Below are 19,864 nucleotides of genomic sequence, written 5' to 3'. Positions count from 1 at the left end.
TAAAATCTAATTTACTAAAAGTACTATTGCAAAATCGCTTAACAATATAATAACTCAATAGCCTCAAAATGTCCAAACAAAATGAATTCAACACATAACTTGATAATTTAATAGTTATTATGGTATAAATTCTATGATTTTGATCTTGTTTTGGTTGGATTTATTATTATTTTTTTTTTGGGTACTAAAGTTCCACCATAAAAATATGTTACAATCATATAAGGAATTAAACATCCAGGTTTAGGGGTAAAATTTATGAAAAAGAGATGAAAAGTAATTTTTCTCTTTACGTTGGATAAAGCGTTGCATGGTGAAGGAAAGTTAAAATATAATCTTAAATTTTGACTTTGGTTTTGTGTGTGTGTGAGAGAGAGAGAGAGAGAGAGAGAGATTTATGTGTGGCTGTGTGAGAGATTGGGTGGTTGATGTTAACAATTTACTGTATGGATTTTGACATATACATGAGCAAAATGTTTAAATTGTCATAAGGGGGGAACTCTAGTTTTTTTTTTTTTTTGGGTGGTACTTTGCTCTTTTATTTTCTTGCTCACATTTTCTAAAAGTAGGCTTTTAACAAAATAATAGGAAAAATGCAGATGGTTACTTGTAACCAAATTGGCTTATCGATGTATTTTATTCATGTTTAAATTCTTTACTTAAAAGAAGAATCGAAGACCAGCTGATTGAAAGGGCTTGCTCAAGTAGAGACCGAGGCTTGGTCTACCAAGAAACAAAAGACATGCTCAAGCAAGTGATTAAAGCCCACTTGAGCGAGGGCCCTTGCTTGAAAGATTGCTAAAAATTGTTCTCTGACTCTGTTTTCGTATCCTTTTTGCATTAGATTTTGTTCTGTCACTTATGTTTGCATCTATATAAACCCTAATTTGCATTATATTTCAATAGAGAAAAGGAGCCCACAACTTGTGCTACTCAGAGAGTGAACCTTGTGACTTTTCTTTTTGTGCTTCAAAGAAAAATCTATCTTTGTTCCGTTCGTACTTGTGATCCAAAGAGCTTATTAGCTTGAAACCATAGATTTCCCCCCCTAATGAGCGTACTATAAAAGAAATCTTCAATGAGGTTCCTTGGAGTGTGCCAGAAGTTTTGGTTTGTGTGATGGATTTCAAAGGTTCTAGAATTATTGCGGGGAAGGCAAGTGGGTTGCTTGTTCAGGTTGCATAGAGGGTCCAAGGTGCAAAGTTTTTGTGTACGTCTTGCTATATGTAATTGTGTCTTCATAGTGGACTTTCTATGGGATTGTCTTTGTCTCTGAGGTCGTTTTCCTTTTAGTCATACCAAATCGTGTATTATAACATTTATTTATTTATTTATATTTCTTTATGATTTGATGCATTCTGAACTATAGTAGAATATAATTATATTGTGGATCACATATTTGAGATGGGTTGATAATTAATTAATAATTCTGCAACATATATTTAACAAAGAATCTAAATCGGAATTTTCAAAAAAAAGAAAAAAGAAAAAAAGATTTGGCATGAAGTATTGTTCTTTAACAAGAGACTAATACAATTATTAAGTAATACTAATTTATACTTTTCTTTATTCTTGTGATGAGGTAGTCTCTTTTTTTTCTTTTTTCCCTATTATGTTTATTGATTGCCAGCCCTCTCTACCATTGATAATAAGTATATTTACCATTCATATATCTTCTACACTAGAATTTCTCATTGTGTTCGATCTCAATATAAGATGGGTTTCAGGGTGGGGACAGATTTGCATTACCTAATACTGTGAAAGAAAATTGGTAAGGGTATTGCGAGGTGGGGTGTGGTCAATTGGGTTCAAGAATTAAGAAAAAAAACTTAGGATGGAAAGCTAGGCAGTTTGAATTGGCTTCATGCTACTTTAGTTTTGAAAAAATTAATAGGTAGCAGGCATACTCGTGTAAGTCGGAAAGCCACAGATAGTCAATTTTCTCATGAGTCATTAGGTGATGCGTGCCGAATGCTAAAGACTCATATTAACACTCAAAATTGGTTTCCGCAACAGGTTGTTTTTGGTAAGCTATCCCTTGATAGGTTGGGTAGGTTGGAATTTGAAGAGTCTTCAAGTCTTGTTGAGAAGCTGAACTAACCCGAGCTCCTCACATATGCATCCCCAACTACATCTCATCAAACACGTAGAAACCTTCAACATTTCGCTCTATAAATACCTATTAGAATTTCATGCTTTCAACTCATAACAAAAATAGAAGTTCCCCATATATATTCAGAAAAGACTAGCTAGGCCTCTCTAATCCTATCAAACAATGGCTAGTTGCAAGCATGTTTTCATGTTGGCTTTAATTGTAACAATGTCTTTGTCAAGCATTAATATGAGCTTGGCAGCTCGTCAACTATTGCAAACGCCTGCAGCTCCATCTCTGCCAACATTGCCTCCACTGCCCTCAGTGCCAACACTGCCTCAGGCCACATTGCCACCACTACCTAGCATGCCATTGCCAACTCTGCCGACTACCACACTGCCACCATTGCCGTCACTGCCAAAGACCACATTGCCACCATTGCCAAGCACCCAAATCCCCTCCTTACCAAATCCATCTTTGCCAACAACTCTTCCTCCTTTGCCTGCCACTCCATTGCCCACCATCCCTACAACAATCCCATCAATCCCTACCATTCCAACCACAATTCCAACTATTCCTTTCTTCTCCCCACCCCCATCAAACTGAACTAGTTGTCCTTAACGCACGGCAGTCCCGGGACCATTCAAGCATTCACTTTCTCCTTATCCCATTTTCGCATGGTTCCATGTTTGCATGGCTTCTTGAAGCTTTCTCGAGTGTGTTGGAGCCTACCTTGCTTCTATATATGTGTTAGTAGGAACGATTGGATTTATGATAGTACTTGTTTGTATTTTCTCTTTTTATTTGAAATTAGTACTTGTTTGTATTTATCATTGTAAAGTTATTCATTACCCATTTCAGTGTCATTTGAATTGTTATTGTCATGTTTGTCCTTACAATATGATTTCTTATTTTTTCCGATTTTCCCCCCTTTTTCTTTTTAATAAGAATAAGATTTATTAAATTAAACCTCCAAGATAAACATATTACATAAGTTTAGGAGTATATATTTTTTGAATTTTCCATAAATATATACAAAGAAGGATGAAAGTACAATAATAAACAAAAGAATTCAACAGTTAGAGGTTTAGAACGTTTATTTTAATTTATGGTAGATGTGTTGGATTGAAACTTGCTAACGCCTAGCAAGAATACTCATCCAAGCATAAATTAATGCATTAAAAGATGAAAGAGAAATACTGGAGGTAGTAAGAAAGTTTGATATGTACTTAAATAGTCAGTTTCAGGGATGAGATTATGATTTCCCAACTCCCACGCAAAGGATAATCCATCTTGAATGGCCCATAATTCTATGAATAAATTAGACGTTTGAATTACAAGAGAAGCCTATATTCTAATTTTCAAAATGATCTCAAATTATACTACCATCTTAATTTAGAGGGGCCTAAATTGTTGAGTGTACACGTGTAAGGGAAGTCCCACATTAAATAATAGTGAGAAGAATGAATGGTTAATATAATATAATTGAATATATACCTATTGGGTTTAGACCTTTTGGTTTAAAGTGTGTCTTTATATGTTATATTAATTACTCAAGAAAGCTCTCCAAGATTTTTATCTTTCCAATAAGTGGTATCAGAGCTCATGGTGGTGTAGGGCAAAGATAACAAGGTTATTGAGGTTCCTTTCGCAGTTGGAGTGGGAACGAGGTGTGAAACCCTTTCACAAATGGAGCAAAGTGGGTTCCTTTGGTAGTTGGAGCAAGGACAGTATATTGCACCAAGCAAGTTCATAAAACCCACACAAACGATCTTGGAAAAAGCCCAACAAAGGAGTATTATTGCCAATGGTGCTAGACAATGGTGAAGTGCGAGGTTCTCATGGAGGATAAAAAACATGCAGAGTTGACACGTAGAGGCCCATGGGTGATGCACTAGTGAATGGAAAAGCCTATTAGGCAAGGAGGAGTGAGTAGAACTTGTTCATGCATGGCCCACGAAGAGGTCTTGAAACCCACAAAGAGGCAGAGACTCACACATGAGAGGGAGATTATTAGATGTATACGGGTGAGTGAAGTTCCACATTAAATAATGATGAGAAAAATTAGTGGTTAATATAACATAATTGAGTATATACCCATTGGATTTAGGCCTTTTGGGTTAAAGTGCGTCTCTATATGTTGTATTAATTATTCAAAGAAGCTCTTCAAGGTTTTTATCTTCTCAACATGAATTACCTTGGAACTACAGTATGCTTAAAAGTACCTTCAAGAGAAGGGACCAGGAAATATAATGTTGTAGCTTGATGAATAATGGAGAGGAAGAGTTGAGAAGGTCAATTGATGCGTTTTACCAAGCTTCTAATTGATTACTTACGAATTGGGATGGATTATTAGACTTTTTTTTTTTTTTTTTGCTGAGAGGATTATTTGACATTGTGTTTAAAGGGTTGTGGTTTGATATTGCCTCAATTAAAATGAATTTTTATGTTTGAAGGACGTAATGCAAGAAAAGCAACTAAATTAAACTCTAAGTTACCAAGTATGAGAACTGTAAGGACTGGGTTCGAGCATTTCTTCTATTGGGTGAATGGATTCAAGCTCAACTAACCCAATATAATAAATTTATAGAGAATGGGTTTAAGAACTAGATTTTTAGTGAGGATTACAACAACTAGACATGGTTATGAACGGATTGAACAACAAGGACATGGACTAAAGTATGAAAGTCTGTCCTCGGGCATTTCATCTGAGGGACTTAGTGTTCTTCTTCTTTCTTCAGTGCTAGGTTACAAAATTTGACAAGATCCTACAAATTGCTCCCCCTCCTCTCCTAGAGGATTTCTCGCATTATATATCCCCCTCCAGTCGATTCTAGCCCTCCATCTGTTGATCATGTAGGTCACTACTCGAGTGCCTGTCCCATCAGCCACCTTCCCAAACCCTCAGTGAGTTGCAACAACCAAGACCGCACTGTTCAGGGGTCATTTCCTCATTAATGTGGCCAGAACGTTAGTTGTGAGCATTCAATGCGGAGGTGACAGTTTCTCCTTGAACTGTTCCTACACCATGCTCCCGTGGCCATCCTACAGTACTTGTCCTTTTTCTTGGGGACACTATGGGAGGCTACCGTTGATGGCGGGTCGTTCTTTCCTACTAGGATCTGGGTTGGCCGAGGACATAATTGTCCTCGGCGATGTTTCTGGGCCACTTGGACTTTCTTTATTCGTCCTTGGCCATTCCTTCCTTCTTGGCGTGGGCCTTGGGCTTAGTATGAGGTGGGCCGGGGTTGTCAAATTCTTTGACCCCACAAGAACTAAACTCTAAGAAATATCAAAAGCCATTGGATCCCAAAAAAATCAATTATTCATAATCATAACAAATTTTATTGCAAATATAATATAGAAAAGTTTAGAGCCTAATAAATCTAAATAGTGAACACATCAAAGGTAATATGTGCAAAGCAATAAACAGATGATAGCCTAAAGTAACCATCGTGGCAAACAGATCATAAATTTGTGTCAGAACATGTTAAGATATTGGTCTCTATAGACACAAGTTCATTGTACTTATAAATGCACTCCACTAATAATATTCTTATAAATAAACCTTTTTTGTACATAGTTTGTGTAAGGTCAAGTCCATTGTCTTTACTTGTCCAAATACTCATATTACCTCTCTCTCTCTCTCTCTCTCTCTCTCTCTCTCTCTCTCTCTATATATATATATATATATATATATAAGTTGAAGTTCATCATTTATTGTTGTCTCGCTTCTATTGAGTTATATCAACATAGTATATTATAAGTGGAGTTTGGATGGTTGAATAAGAGATCTGAAGTTCAATTCTTGTTTACATCAAAAACTGATTAGTATCTTAGTTTGATAATAAAGAGTTATCATTAGAAATGGACGTCATAGGTTGAAACTCTCTAAAAAAAAGAGTCTTATCTACTATTTTTATTTTTCACTTAACAAAAAAATATAGTCAAATTTTTTCTGCACATCGCATAGGTCTACGATTAATCTATATAAAATCGAAAATGTTTGACTTTTGATTCACCTAATAATATTTTGACATAAATTTTTGAGGTCCCACGATTTTATAGGTCATTATTCTAAAATGTATTTTTCTAATTGATTTTAAATTCTATTATATATTTAATCCCCTCTATTAGAATCTTGTCAAGTGATATTTTCCATAAATTTTAAAATTTATATACAAATACAATCATAATAAATATGCACTAATAATTAAAATAATGATCAAATTTCATATTTAAACTAATAAATGCCACAATCATTATAAATACCTATTAATAATAACCATAATGATTAAATTTTAATATTTATACAAAAAAAAAGAAAGAAAAATATATTTTGTTAAACATTGCATTGCACAGATTATCGACTAGTTTATACTATAATTATAATCAAAGAGGGTGCCTATAAATAGGTTGTCATTGTAGAGTTATAGTTATTCTAAGTTCTAACAATCTGCAATTAGACTTTCTACTTCTATAAAATCTCAAAAAAGAGATTTTATAGAGATTTTTTTTTCCTATCTTTATTGAGATTTCTTTTTCTTATCAAAAAAAAAAAAAAAAAAAAAAATCTCAATAAGGATACTACAATTCTCTCACATTGAGGTGGATACCATAATTGTGGGGTAAATTTCATAAGAGGAATTCGGTAAAGGTACTGTGAGATAGGATGTGGTCGTTTGGGATTTTGGTTCAATTCTCAAGAAAATCAGTTAAGATGGAAACCTAGGCAGTTTAGATTGGCTTTCATGTCACTTTAGTTTTGAAAAATGATACTAAGCAAGAGGCATAACCTCGTAAGACTGAAATCCATCAAAGTCCATTCTCAAAATTAGTTGATTGCTTGATAGTCCATCCCCTGCCGACATTGTTGATTTCATTTATTTATTTATATCTTTGCATTACGCTGGTGTGTCCAATGCTGATGAGTCATATATATATTCTCAAAATTGGTTTCCGAAACAGATTATTTTGTTAAGCTATAACCTGATAGGGTAGGTAGGTTGGAATTTAAGTCCAGTTGAGATGGTAAACTAACCCGAACTTCTCCCATGCATTCCCAACTACATCTCATCAAACACTTGGAACATTCCCTTCACATTCCACTCTATAAATACCAATTCATATTTCCTGTCTCAAACACTTAAAACTCAAAACAGAAATAGAAGTTCTCCATATATATTCAGAAAAAAGTAGGTCTCTCTGATCCTATCAAACAATGGCTAGCTCCAAGCATGTTTTCATGTTGGCCTTAATTGTAACCTTGTCTCTGTCAAGCGTTAGTATGAGCTTGGCAGCTCGTCAACTATTGGACACGCCAGCAGCTCCACCCCCAGCATTGACGCTTCCTACAATTCCATCTCTGCCTACGGCCACATTGCCTCCATTGCCCTCTGTGCCAACACTGCCTCAAGCCACATTGCCACCACTGCCTAGCATGCCATTGCCAACTCTGCCGACACTGCCAACTACCACACTGCCACCATTGCCGTCACTGCCAACTCAACCAACTCTGCCAAAGTCCACGTTGCCACCATTGCCAAGCACCCAAATCCCCTCCTTACCAAATCCAACTTTGCCAACAGTTCCTAAGGTGACTCTTCCTCCTCTGCCAGCCATTCCATTGCCCACCACCCCTACAACAATCCCATCAATCCCTACCATTCCAACCACAATTCCGACTATTCCTTTCTTCTCCCCACCCCCATCAAACTGAACTAGTAGTCCTTGAAATGCTAGCTGTGGCACCGAAACCATTCAGGCATTCACTTTCTCCCTCTCCCATTTTAGTACGGTTCCATGTTTACATGGCATCTTGAAGCTTTTCTCGAGTGTGTTGGAGCCTACCTTGCTTCTATATATTTGTTAATAGGATCAAGTTGATTTATGATAGTACATGTTTGTATTTTCTCTTTTTTTCTGAAATTAGTACTTGTTTGTATTTGTCAATGTAAAGTTATTCTTTACTCATTTCAGTGTCATTTGGATTGTTATTATCATCTTTGTGCTTAAAATATGATTTCTTATTTATTCTGATTTTTTTTTCCCCTCTTTTTCTTTCTAATAAGAATAAAATTTAATAAATAAAACCTCCAAGATGAACATATTACTCAAGTTTAGGAGTAGATATATTTTGGATTTTTCATAAATACACAAAAAGGGGGCAAGTACAATAATAAATAAAAAGATTCAACAATTAAAGTGTCCGCACATTTATTTACTTCACCGTAGTGTTAGATTGAAACTTGCCAAGGCCTAGCAAGTACAATCATCCAATCATAAGTTACCCTTAAATTGGCATTAGCAAGCAGCCAAGCACCAAATGTCAATTTGTTTTTGTACATATGAAATCATTTGGTGAAATAATATTTGCAAATACATGTCATGTTAGAATTATCTAGCTAATATCAATTCTCCAATCTTATATTAATCCTTGATGTGTGTTTTTTATTGTACAATGAGCACATTGTAGTAAATTGATCTTAACACAAACAAAAATTTCAAGGAATATAGAAATAACATTATAGGCTGCCAATTCATGTACCCCACAATTAACCCAAAATAGAAAAAATTACCATATGATATCACCATGACCCATCTTAGATTATTCCATCCATGACGTTCACTTTCTTCTTCAATATGCAAGCTTCAAATCCTCGATTTTTGTGATTCATTAGTGTCATAGAAAGAAGGAAAACAACTTTTTTTTTTTTTTTGTCAAAATGAGTATGAGTATTGCTTGTTAACATCTAGAGAGAGAGTACCAGAGGAAGTGTCATCTAGCAAGTTAAGGATAGAAATATGAATGGTGGTTCCCAATGTGAGCACAATCCACAAGGTTCAATATACTTTTAACCTTGCCTTCTTCACATTAATGCATTTGCATTTGTATTCTAGTTCTAGTACTTATAGAAGAAGAATGAGAATAGGAGTTAGGCAGTGCTAGAGTCACATGTGAGGGTGAAGACGAAAAGCCTAAATCCGATACGTACAAGGCCGGGTAAATGAAAAGCATTTTAATTCCTTGTAAGATAAGGATATTCACCCTTTTAAATGAGAGAGAAAGAAATGACCACATGGCACTTATTAAAAATTTAGGTGAGGTGGAAGGTAAATGGAAAGGAGAACTACTCTAAGGAAGCTATTCAAGTATGCTAAAAGACATGAAAAGAAGAGAAATGTGGATGAAGTAAACTCTTCAAAAGGACTGCCACATGACAGAACCTCATACTCTCTCGCATAAGGCCTATACTTTTATATATATATATATATATATATATATATTGATTGATTGATTGATTAGCCGATTACAAACCTAATTCAAAGAGAGACAGAGAGAGAAAGAGTAGGGTCTGTACAAAATATATAATAGTGTTTGTTTGTTTGCACTTTGTATGTTTGTTGGATTAAATGAATGTTTATTTAAAATTTTATTTTTAACTTCTTGTATTCCAAACTCCTAACTTGAAATCCGATACTTGGACTTACTATTGGCTTCCAACATAAAAGTCCAAAAGCCTAAAAGTAGATGAGGTTGTGGAAGGGATGTTGGGTTGGCCAAATTGTCTACAGTTGTAGCCAGATAGAAAATATTGCAGTTTAGTAATCAAAAACCAAAATCCTTTCAACTTAAAAGTTTATGTTTCAATTATCTCACTTTGAATTGGACAAATAAAAGACTTTTTATGTTTACTACAGGTGCACAATTGAAACTAGAGAGCACTTGTTCCTTGAATTTTCTTTTACATCAAGAATTTAAAATACATTCGGACAGAGCTTTGGGCCTTGGGCGAGAACTAATGTGGTATATTTTTCATGTTGTTTTCATGAGGATCAGAATCAGTATTAACATTATCTTCTCTGTAACTGTAATCATCTTCATATAGATGGACCAGCCTATATGGTAGCATTGTTTGGGATGGAAGTTTTTGCACTTCTATTATTTAAATTTTCAAAGGCATAAGGTAGTATATTCTTCTCTTCCCTTAAAAAAAAAAAATATTATATTTTCTTTTTGTAATGGAAGTAAAGCATGTTAGTACTGGATATAAGCTAGAGGCTCATCATTATAATAAATTAACCCAGCCGTCTTCTCAGTTTAAGTAGTTTTTTTTATTTTTTATTTTTATAAATAGTGCTGATGTGTAAAAATGTGAGAGCTCTAAAAAGAGTCAACTATTGGTTAGAGGCTTCGGTTTTATAATATATAGATAAAAAAAATCATATAGTATGGAACTATGGATAACCAACCCAATATTTATTAAAAAAAAAAAATGAAAAAAAGACAAACAACCCGATAATAATCCAAGTCATACTGAAATGAGTAAAACATAACTCTACAACGATATATACAAATAAATGCTATTACAATTATAAAAAAAAAAAAAATACCAATAATAATCCAAAGCCATACTGAAATGAGTAAAGAATAACTCTACAATGACAATACAAACAAATACTATTACAAACCCACTTCAGCCTATAAGCACTCAAATATATAGAGACAAGGCAGGCTCCAAGTCCCCAACACACTCGAGAAAAGCTTCAAGAAGCCCAGCAAACTAGGAGAAAGTGAATGGCCCAATGGGCTGCCGTGCTTCAAGGACAACTAGATCAGTTTGATGGGGGTGGGGAGAAGAAAGGAATAGATGGAATTGTGGTTGGAATGGTAGGGATTGATGGGATTGTTGTAGGGATGGTGGGCAATGGAGTGGCTGGCAGAGGAGGAAGAGTCACCTTAGGAACTGTTGGCAAAGTTGGATTAGGTAAGGAGGGGATTTGGGTGCTTGGCAATGGTGGCAATGTGGTCCTTGGCAGAGTTGGTTGAGTTGGCAAAGTTGGCAATGGAGTGCTAGGCAGTGGTGGCGATGTAGCTTGAGGCAGTGTTGGCACTGAGGGCAATGGAGGCAATGTTGGCAGAGATGGAACTGTAGGCAGCGTCAACGCTGGGGGTGGAGCTGCAGGCGTTTGCAATAGTTGACGAGCTGCGAAGCTCATATTTATGCTTGACAAAGACAGTGTTACAATTAAAGCCAAAATGAAAACATGCTTGCAACTAGCCATTGTTTGATAGGATTAGAGAGACCTAGCTAGACTTTTCTGAATATATAAGGGGAACTTCTATTTCTGTTGTGAGTTGAAAGCATGAAATTCTAATTGGCATTTATAGAGTGGAATGTTGAAGGGTTCCAAGTGTTTGATGACATGTAGTTGGGGATGCATATGTGAGAACCTCGGGTTAGTTTACCTTCTCAACAAGACTTGAAGCCTGATCAAATTCCAACCTACCAAGATAGCTTAACTAAAACAATTTGCTGTGGAAACCAATTTTTTGAGTGTCAATGACTCTTTAGGCAATGATATAGCCAAGAATTTGGTACATTTTCGAATCTAAGGAAAGTATAAATTAGTATTACTTATTAATTGTATTAGAGCAACTATATCAGCTCTTGCAAAGTCTTGCAAAATACAAAAAGTAACTTATTTTACACATTTTGACAAAAAAAAAAAAAAAAACTCACATCAGAGAGTGTAAAATTGTGCATAAATGTACAAGTGCTACAGTAACCGTGCATATATGTACTGTTACTGTAGCTTTTCCATACATTATTTTAGTATTATTTCTCTCCCCTCACATTCACTCTTCTACTCTCTCTCTCTCTCTCTCTCTCTCTTCAACTTATAAAAATATTATTTATATAAAATATAGTGTATAATAGATGAATTAATGTAGGTATTTTGTAAAAATAATGGTATAAAATAGAAAAAGTAGGTTTTTTTGTGTAAAATAAACGGAATCTTTTAGAAAAGTTGATGCGATTGCTTTAGTGTCTAGTTTCATAACAATACTTCATGCCAAAACTTTATGAATTCCGGTTTTGATGCCTTTGTTAAATTTGCAGCGGAATAATTAATTATAATATAATCAAATTATTTCAAATATGTGGTGCACAGTATAATTATATTTTACTGTAGTTATATAATTATATTTTACCATATTTCAAAATGCACCAAATCATAAAGTAAGAAAATGTAAAAGCAATACATGATTTGGAGAAAAGAAAAACCGATGAAGCAACTGTTAAAAGGGAAAAATCACCTTAAGGACAGACAATCTCATAGAAAATCCACTACGAAAGAAACAGTTAGATATAGCAAGACATACACAAAACCATTGCACGTTAGATCCTCTATGCAAACCCTACAAGAGAAGAGATCCACTTGCCTTCCTAACGCAATAGTGATCAACTTATAATGAGAATGGACTATCTGACAGATTTCAGACTTACAAGCTAATGCCTTGCTTAGTATCATTTTTCAAAACTAAAGTGACATGAAAGCCAATCTAAACTGCTTAGGCTTCCATCTTAACTGATTTATCTCTTCAGAATTGAACCAAAATCCCAAACGACCACATTCTATCTCACAGTACCTTTACCGAATTCCTCTTATGAATTCAAATCAATCTGTCTCCACCCTGAAACCCATATTGACATCAGGCACATTGAGAAATTCAACTGTAGAAGATAAATCAGTGGAGGAGAGACCGAGTTGAGTTATTGAATAATTATACAATACAAAAATGACACACACCCCCATAATTATGGGATCCACCCCAATGTGAGAGGAGTGTTGTATCTTTATGATATATTATAGTAGTAGAAAGTCTAATTGCATATTGTTAGAACTTAGAATAACTATAACTCTACAATGACAACCTATTTATAGACACCCTCTATGATTATGATTGTAGTATAAACTAGTCAATAATCTGTGCATTGCACAAAAAATGTTTAACAAACATATCTTCTTCTTCTTTTTCCTTTCTTCTGTTTTGTATAAATATAAAAATTTGATAATTATGGTAATTATTAATAGGTACTAATAATGATTGTGGCATTTATTAGTCTAAATATTTTTTATTTTTTTATACAAGATAGAATTTCGGACTCTTGCCCCCCACACCCCATAAGCACTTATAATTGTGGAGTGATTATCGTACCAATGATTTTGGCATTTATTAGTCTAAATATGAAATTTGATAATTATGGCAATTATTAGTGCTTATTTTGTATGATTGTATTTGTATATAGAACTATCTATTCCAAAATTTATAGAAAATATCACTTGACAAGATTCTAAATTACTAATTGAGGGGTTTAAATATAGAATAGAATTTAAAATCAATTAAAATTATTTTTTAGAATTGACCTATAAAATTGTAAGAGCTCGAAAATTTATGTTAAAATATTATTAGGTCAATCAAAAGTCAAAAATCTTTAATTTTATATAGATTAGTCGTAGACCTATGTGATGTGCAAAAAAATTAGCAATTTTTTTTTAGTGTTTGTTTGGCACGGCTTAATTTTACTAGCCTATTTTACTATTCAGCTTATTTTTTCTACTATTCATGGGTCTCACTACATTTTTTTGTACTATTCATAGGTTCCACTATACTATTTCAGCTAACTTTTACCTTTATTTACAGTATTTCCAGTAAAAGGTTTTTAGTTTCAGCAAAATAGTAGATTCCAAATAGACCAAGTATAAAAAAAAAGTAAATGAAACTTATAAGTGTTAGTATCAAAACTATTCTTAAATAATGTGATTATTTTCTAACAAAGCATAGTTAATACAATATATTAGATTTTCAAAATTAAGCTATATGTATTTGTTATTTGAAAGTATTTAAATTTAGTAAGTTTTTTTTTTTTTTTTTTTTTTTTTTTTTTCCCTTCAAGGAAACACAATTCATTTTACATTCAATTATTATATAAGGTGAGATATTTTGTAAATAATGTAATTTTTAGGTAGAATTTGTTTCTAATTATTCTTACAAATGATTCATCCTCTATCCATATTGAATAACTAAAGAGTAAGTAGATATAAGTAAATCCAACACTTATATTAGAAAAAAAAAATTTATGAAGAACCTACTAATATTAGACTGAGAATGTGAAATAATTGCTAATGAAGTAATTATAGCTCATCTTTTTACACAAACTTCTCCTCCCAAATCATCATCAAATTGGAATGAAATTGACTGAACTAAATGGAATGGAATGAAATGGACCGATTTGGATGGAATGGACTAAAGTGGATTGAATTGGACAGAAATAGACCAAAGTGGACCAATTGGACCGAAGTGGACCATAATAGACCAAATAGACCGAAGTAGACTGAACTTGACCAAATAGACCAAACTGGATGGAATTGACATAAATGTAAGACAAAAATACAAAACTCACTCTCTAAGTTTTACTACTTTTCATTTCAATCCTTTAAGTTTGCATTTTGTCATTTCAGTTCTTTAAGTTTCAATTTTCCTCAATTCAGTCCTCTGTTGACATTCCATCTTGTCCAAAACAACGTAGTTTTGTCCTTAATTTAATTTTTTTTTTTTTTTTTAAGAAACCCAGAAATTATAATAGCAGACTACTTGTCCTTCGATTCTGAATAACACGATCAAATGGAAACCCCACCCACCCCAAGCCTAACCCATCGATAGCTGAGACTAAAGAAGGATAAGGAAAGATCTGGGTTATTTCTCATATATACAGTACTAAAGCATCTCTGGTAAGAATTGATGATGGACTGCAAATGTTAATCATAAACCCAAAATCCTCCTCTACCAATGTACTTCAAATTCTGAAAATAACATATATATCAATGTCGTCACGAATGATAGTTTTGCGAACCTTTATGGGTTATGACGCTTTTCACCACATCAATTATATCTGTAGTACGTATGAGCTGGAAATGGATTGACGATTTTACCCAGAATTGATGATTTTCTTCCCAACGCGCTCAAGTAGTGGTCCTCAATTGTAGTTGTACATGTTTGATATAAGGGGGTTGTGATATGGATTCCTTTTTCTTTTTCTTTTTCCATTAATGAAAGCCTCGTAGTAGTTATAGCAATTTTGAGTTTTCAAAGTAGTACTAAAACCATGAACATTAGTTTCGGAATTTTAATCTCTCAGCTATTAATGGGTTAGGCAAGGGGTGGGTGGGGTTCTATTCGATCGTGTTCTTCAGATGGGGAGGGACGAGTAGTTTGCTATTATAATTTCTGGGTTTTTTATTATTATTTAATTAACGTTTTTTTAATTAAGGAATAAATATTAAATTAAGGCCAAACTATGTCGTTTTGGGCAGGTTAATGGTAGGAATGGATGAAATCTTAACGGATAACTGAATTGAAGAAGATTGAAACTTAAAAGACTGAAATAATAAAATGCAAACTTAGAGGACTAAAATAAAAAGTGGTGAAATTTAAAGGGTGAGTTTTGCATTTTAACCTAAATGTAAATATAGATTATAGGTAATATATGAGCATTGGACAAGTAAAGACAATGGACTTGACCTTACACAAGACCATGTACAAAGAAGGTTTATTTATAAGAATATTAAAATTTAAAAGTGGAACACAAGTAATACTAATATATACCAGTGTATTTTTAAGTACAATGAATTAGTGTCTATACAGGCCATATCTTAACGTGCTCTGACGCAAATTTATGATCTGTTTGCCATGATGGTTACTTTAGGCTATGATTTAGAATGTTTATTTAGGCTATATCTGTTTATTGCTTTGCACATGTTACCTTTGATGTGTTCGGTATTTAAATTTATTAGGCTCCAAACTGTTCTATATTCTATTTGCAATAAAATTTGTAGTGATTATGAAAAACTGAGTTGTTTGGGATCCAATGGCTTTTGATATTAGAGATTAGTTCTCATACTTGGTAACTTAGAGTTTAATTTAGATGCTTTTCTTGCATTTCGTCCTTCAAACATAAAAAGTCATCTTAATTGAGGCAATATCAAACCACAACCCTTTAAACAAAAAGTCAAATAATCCATCCCAATTCATAAGCAATCAATCAGAAGCGTGGTAAAAGGCATCAATTGACCTTCACAACTCTTCCTCTCCATCATTCATCAAGCTAGGGAATTCTATTTCTATGCATGCAACAACGTTGAGTCTACCACAAAAGTTATGAAGTGGATTTCCTGGGACATTCGGGATGGATTATCCTTTGCGTCAGCGTGAGAGTTGGGAAATTATAATCTTTTTTTTTTTTTGAGAAAAGGAAATTATAATCTAATTCCGAAACTGACTCTATTAGGTATATATCAAACTTTCTTACTATTGCTACTATTTCTCATTCATGGTTGCTGGTGGTGACCTAACACAGGTACCTAATGGGACCCCATTTGGCCTTGCGTCAATTTAGATCTCTTTCAAAGATACAATATTGAGTTACCTGGCCTTAAATATATACAACTTTATTTAATTGGAATTATGGTTATAACCATATGGTTTTAGAAATTAATATGATTTTTTTAAATTTTTTATTTAAAAAAATTATTTGGAATTTGTGACAATTCACTCTTCGCACTATGTATATCAAATGTGAAATATATTTTAAGTCATTTTGTTATCTTCTATAAAGCTCCATATCACCATATTTGGTCATTTAGTGTTCTTCCATTGTTAAGCTACTTGTAATAATGATTCTGTTGCAAAGGAAATGTGCAGCCATAAAAATAATTTCATATATATATATATATATATATATATCATTTTGAAACATGAAGTCCTATTATGTAGCACTTTATTGGAGCAATTTTGCATTTTACCTTCAATCTCATCTTTGCACGTAACTTTGAATAATTGGCCTTCAGCCCTTAAAGCACGTAACTTTGAGGTATCCAATTGAGAAAGAACTTGAAAATTATTACAACCAAAATTGAATTTTGTGTTGTTTTGTTTTCTTATGAAAATGCACCCCATACTCATTGAAGTGTATTTCAAAATTGAGAGGCTTCATATCAATTTAGCACCAAAGAAAAAAAAAATTTAATGGATATATGTGTGCAACTTAAAAGTCTTGCTTTTTATGACAAACTATTTACTTCAACTAATTTCTAATTTTTATAACAATTATGCTATAGTCTAAATTCTTTATCACCTGAATTTGTAATATTTTAATTCAACCAAAACCTTTACGTTATTGCAACAATAATGTGTTATTACTCTATTATATGTTCAACATTTTCCATAAGCTTTTTACATAGAAACTTACAGCATTATCCATGCATCACGTAGGCAACTACTAGTTGATTATAATTTTAGTTAAGTGTGGGCTTAGGGATGGGCTGGATTTAGCTGGGCATGGCATATACGTACTTTTCTTTTCTTTTTTGTTCTACTTGCCGGATTTTTTGACAATTGGAGCTCACGTTGCAGTGGTTATTTTCTTTTGTATTTTTTCATTAGTACGCTTGTAAGTTGTAAGGCCATATTACTGCCCAAATACACCAAATTACACAGGTTACAAGAGTTCTCTGCCAACCAAAAAGAGAAAAATGGTAGAAAGTCAAATGACTCAAGCACCAGACCAAATGGTAAGTGTCCAAGTATAATATTTTTGAACTAAGATGGAGCCCCCCATGAAAATTTTGTTGGTCCGGATTTAATTCAATTACCCATAGGCCTATGGATGAATCGTGAACACCATGAATTGAAGCTATTTGTCTAACTTTGTTTATACGTGAAACGGTAGGAATTATACTTAAAAAGTAATAATTTAAGGGAAACAAATATAATACATCTATCAATTAACAATTATATCATATGCATATGTAATAAAAATCAACAATAAAATGTGAGAAATTTACATACTAAATTATATTATTCAAGGACCTCATAAGCAATTAGGATGCCTTCCCTAGTTGGTCAAGATTAATAAGAGTTTTCTTTCCTCTTCTCACACCCCTTGCAAGTGTGGCCTTGACAATATTTATAATCTTCAGAAAAGACATGACCAACTAGAAAATCATTTCTATCGTAATAGCAATTCATGTAACAGATATGTTACATTCATTAATATACAACTTTATTAATTAGATTCATTAATGAATAAGTTCATTAATATGTCATTACTTCTGTAACTCCATACTAACACATGGATTCATCTATCGTTCATAGCCAGAATCACTATAATGACAACACATCTTATAAGAGGCCAAGTTACTGGCAATAACACGATAGATTTATTAAGGCCAACACTCAACGTGCGTGAATCTCATTGTAGAAGGACTTCCAAGATTATTATGCACTAACCATCGAAAGACTAGCCTTTATTGTCTCCATAGTCTGAGCAATTTTAATTTGCTCCTCCTTTCTATCATGATCCAACAATGTACCTATCAGAATAGGCTACATGCATAATGATGGATATGGTCTGGTCAAGGACTATAATGAAATGATTCATAATCTTAATCTATAATATCAAGTAGACATATTTCAATATTCCAATATTTTACATGAAAAATATTGCAAAATTTCACAAGAAATTCTGAATAATTAATTATTGATAATAAAATATCATGTTGGGCCACATTATTCTAACAAAAACTGCAACAAATCTGTGAGAGAGGCTAACTATGTGACCAATGCTTTTCATAATTGTCCCCAGCAACAACTCATCAAGTTTATGTTGGAGTCTGGCTCCAAATCCTTGATTTCTAAATATATTTTCCCTATAAAAACTCAATTGGTACATGCTGCTCTTCACAAAAACACTAACTAGCTAGAACTTGCCCCTAACTCTCAACTCTCTGCTTCTTTCAGCTATGGCTTTTTATGAGCATATCTTCGCCTTCTCTTTGGTTTTAGCATTGTCACTGTCAAGCACCGATACGAGCCTAGCAGCTCGCCACCTTTAGGACACAGGTGCAGATTCAAGTTCAACCCCAGCACTGATACAATCTACAATCCCACCTCTAATCCAACCGAAGTTTCCCAATGTTGGATTGCCTGTGTTTCAGATAGACGTGGCAAAACGGGCGGGTCGGGTCGGGTTCGGGTCGGGTCAATCGGGTTTGCGGGTTAAACGGGTCACGGGTCAAAACGGGTCATTTTTAAAACGGGTCAATCGGGTTGCGGGTCAAACGGGTCGCGGGTTGAGTCGGGTCGTGAGTCGGGTCAAGTTGACCCGTATTTTTCAAACAATTTTTTTTTTTTTTTTTTGGAAATAGATGCAATCTGTCAATTGTTTATGAGTTCCTTAATTGTGATTAGATTCTCACTAGTGATATTGTTACCAATTACCACTAAACACTTGAATTGATACCCAAATTTGGTGCAACTCCTGTTCCAGCTTTCTAGAAACTAATCTTGGTATAATCTTTAATCTATTTAAAGTAGGAAGAGAAAATAAAGGTGGCAAGTAAAAAATAACAAACTATAATGGAGTACATAACATATTAAGTAAAAAAGAATAAGTAAATATTTTATAAAAATTACACCTCAATCTAAATCTACTCAACATTGGTAAACGTGGCAAAACGTGCGGGTCGGGTTCGGGTTCGGGTTCGGGTCGGGTCAATCGGGTCACGGGTCAATCGGGTCGCGGGTCAAAACGGGTCACGGGTCAAAACGGGTCATTTTTAAACGGGTCAATCGGGTTACGGGTCAAACGGGTTGCAGGTCAAACGGGTTGGGTCAAAACGGGTCTGACCCGTTTTGCCATGTCTAGTTTCAGACTCTACCAATGCCCAAGATGCCAGCAACATTGCTGAGCACCCAAATACCCTCTCCACCAACACGGCCAGTAGGCAGTAACCACAGTGTCACATACGCATACCACAGTACCACACTTGTTTGGGAGTTTTAACGGAGGGAATGGAATGTCCATTCCCTTGTTTAGGAGTTTAACGGAGGGAATGGAATGTCCATTCCCTTGTTTGAGAGTTTAAGTG

General features: G+C 34.0%; 2 protein-coding genes across 2 annotated transcripts; both read left to right on the top strand.

The window, feature by feature from the left end:
- Nucleotides 1-2,272: 2,272 nt before the first annotated feature.
- Nucleotides 2,273-2,695, top strand: LOC126689784 (protein PELPK2-like). The gene has a single exon (XM_050384962.1). The coding sequence runs from the start codon at nt 2,273-2,275 to the stop codon at nt 2,693-2,695; it is 423 nt and encodes a 140-aa protein (XP_050240919.1).
- A 4,615-nt stretch (nt 2,696-7,310) lies between these two features.
- Nucleotides 7,311-7,808, top strand: LOC126689783 (protein PELPK2-like). Its single transcript, XM_050384961.1, has one exon. The coding sequence runs from the start codon at nt 7,311-7,313 to the stop codon at nt 7,806-7,808; it is 498 nt and encodes a 165-aa protein (XP_050240918.1).
- The last annotated feature ends 12,056 nt before the right edge of the window (nt 7,809-19,864 follow it).

Source organism: Quercus robur, chromosome 6 (assembly GCF_932294415.1).
Source record: "Quercus robur chromosome 6, dhQueRobu3.1, whole genome shotgun sequence".
Taxonomy (NCBI): Eukaryota; Viridiplantae; Streptophyta; class Magnoliopsida; order Fagales; family Fagaceae; genus Quercus; species Quercus robur.
This window is presented reverse-complemented; position numbering and strand designations above follow the sequence as displayed.

What these genes read in the sequence shown, in the direction of transcription:
- LOC126689784 (XM_050384962.1), top strand. Translation starts at nt 2,273, where the DNA reads ATGGCTAGTTGCAAGCATGTTTTCATGTTGGCTTTAATTGTAACAATG.
- LOC126689783 (XM_050384961.1), top strand. Translation starts at nt 7,311, where the DNA reads ATGGCTAGCTCCAAGCATGTTTTCATGTTGGCCTTAATTGTAACCTTG.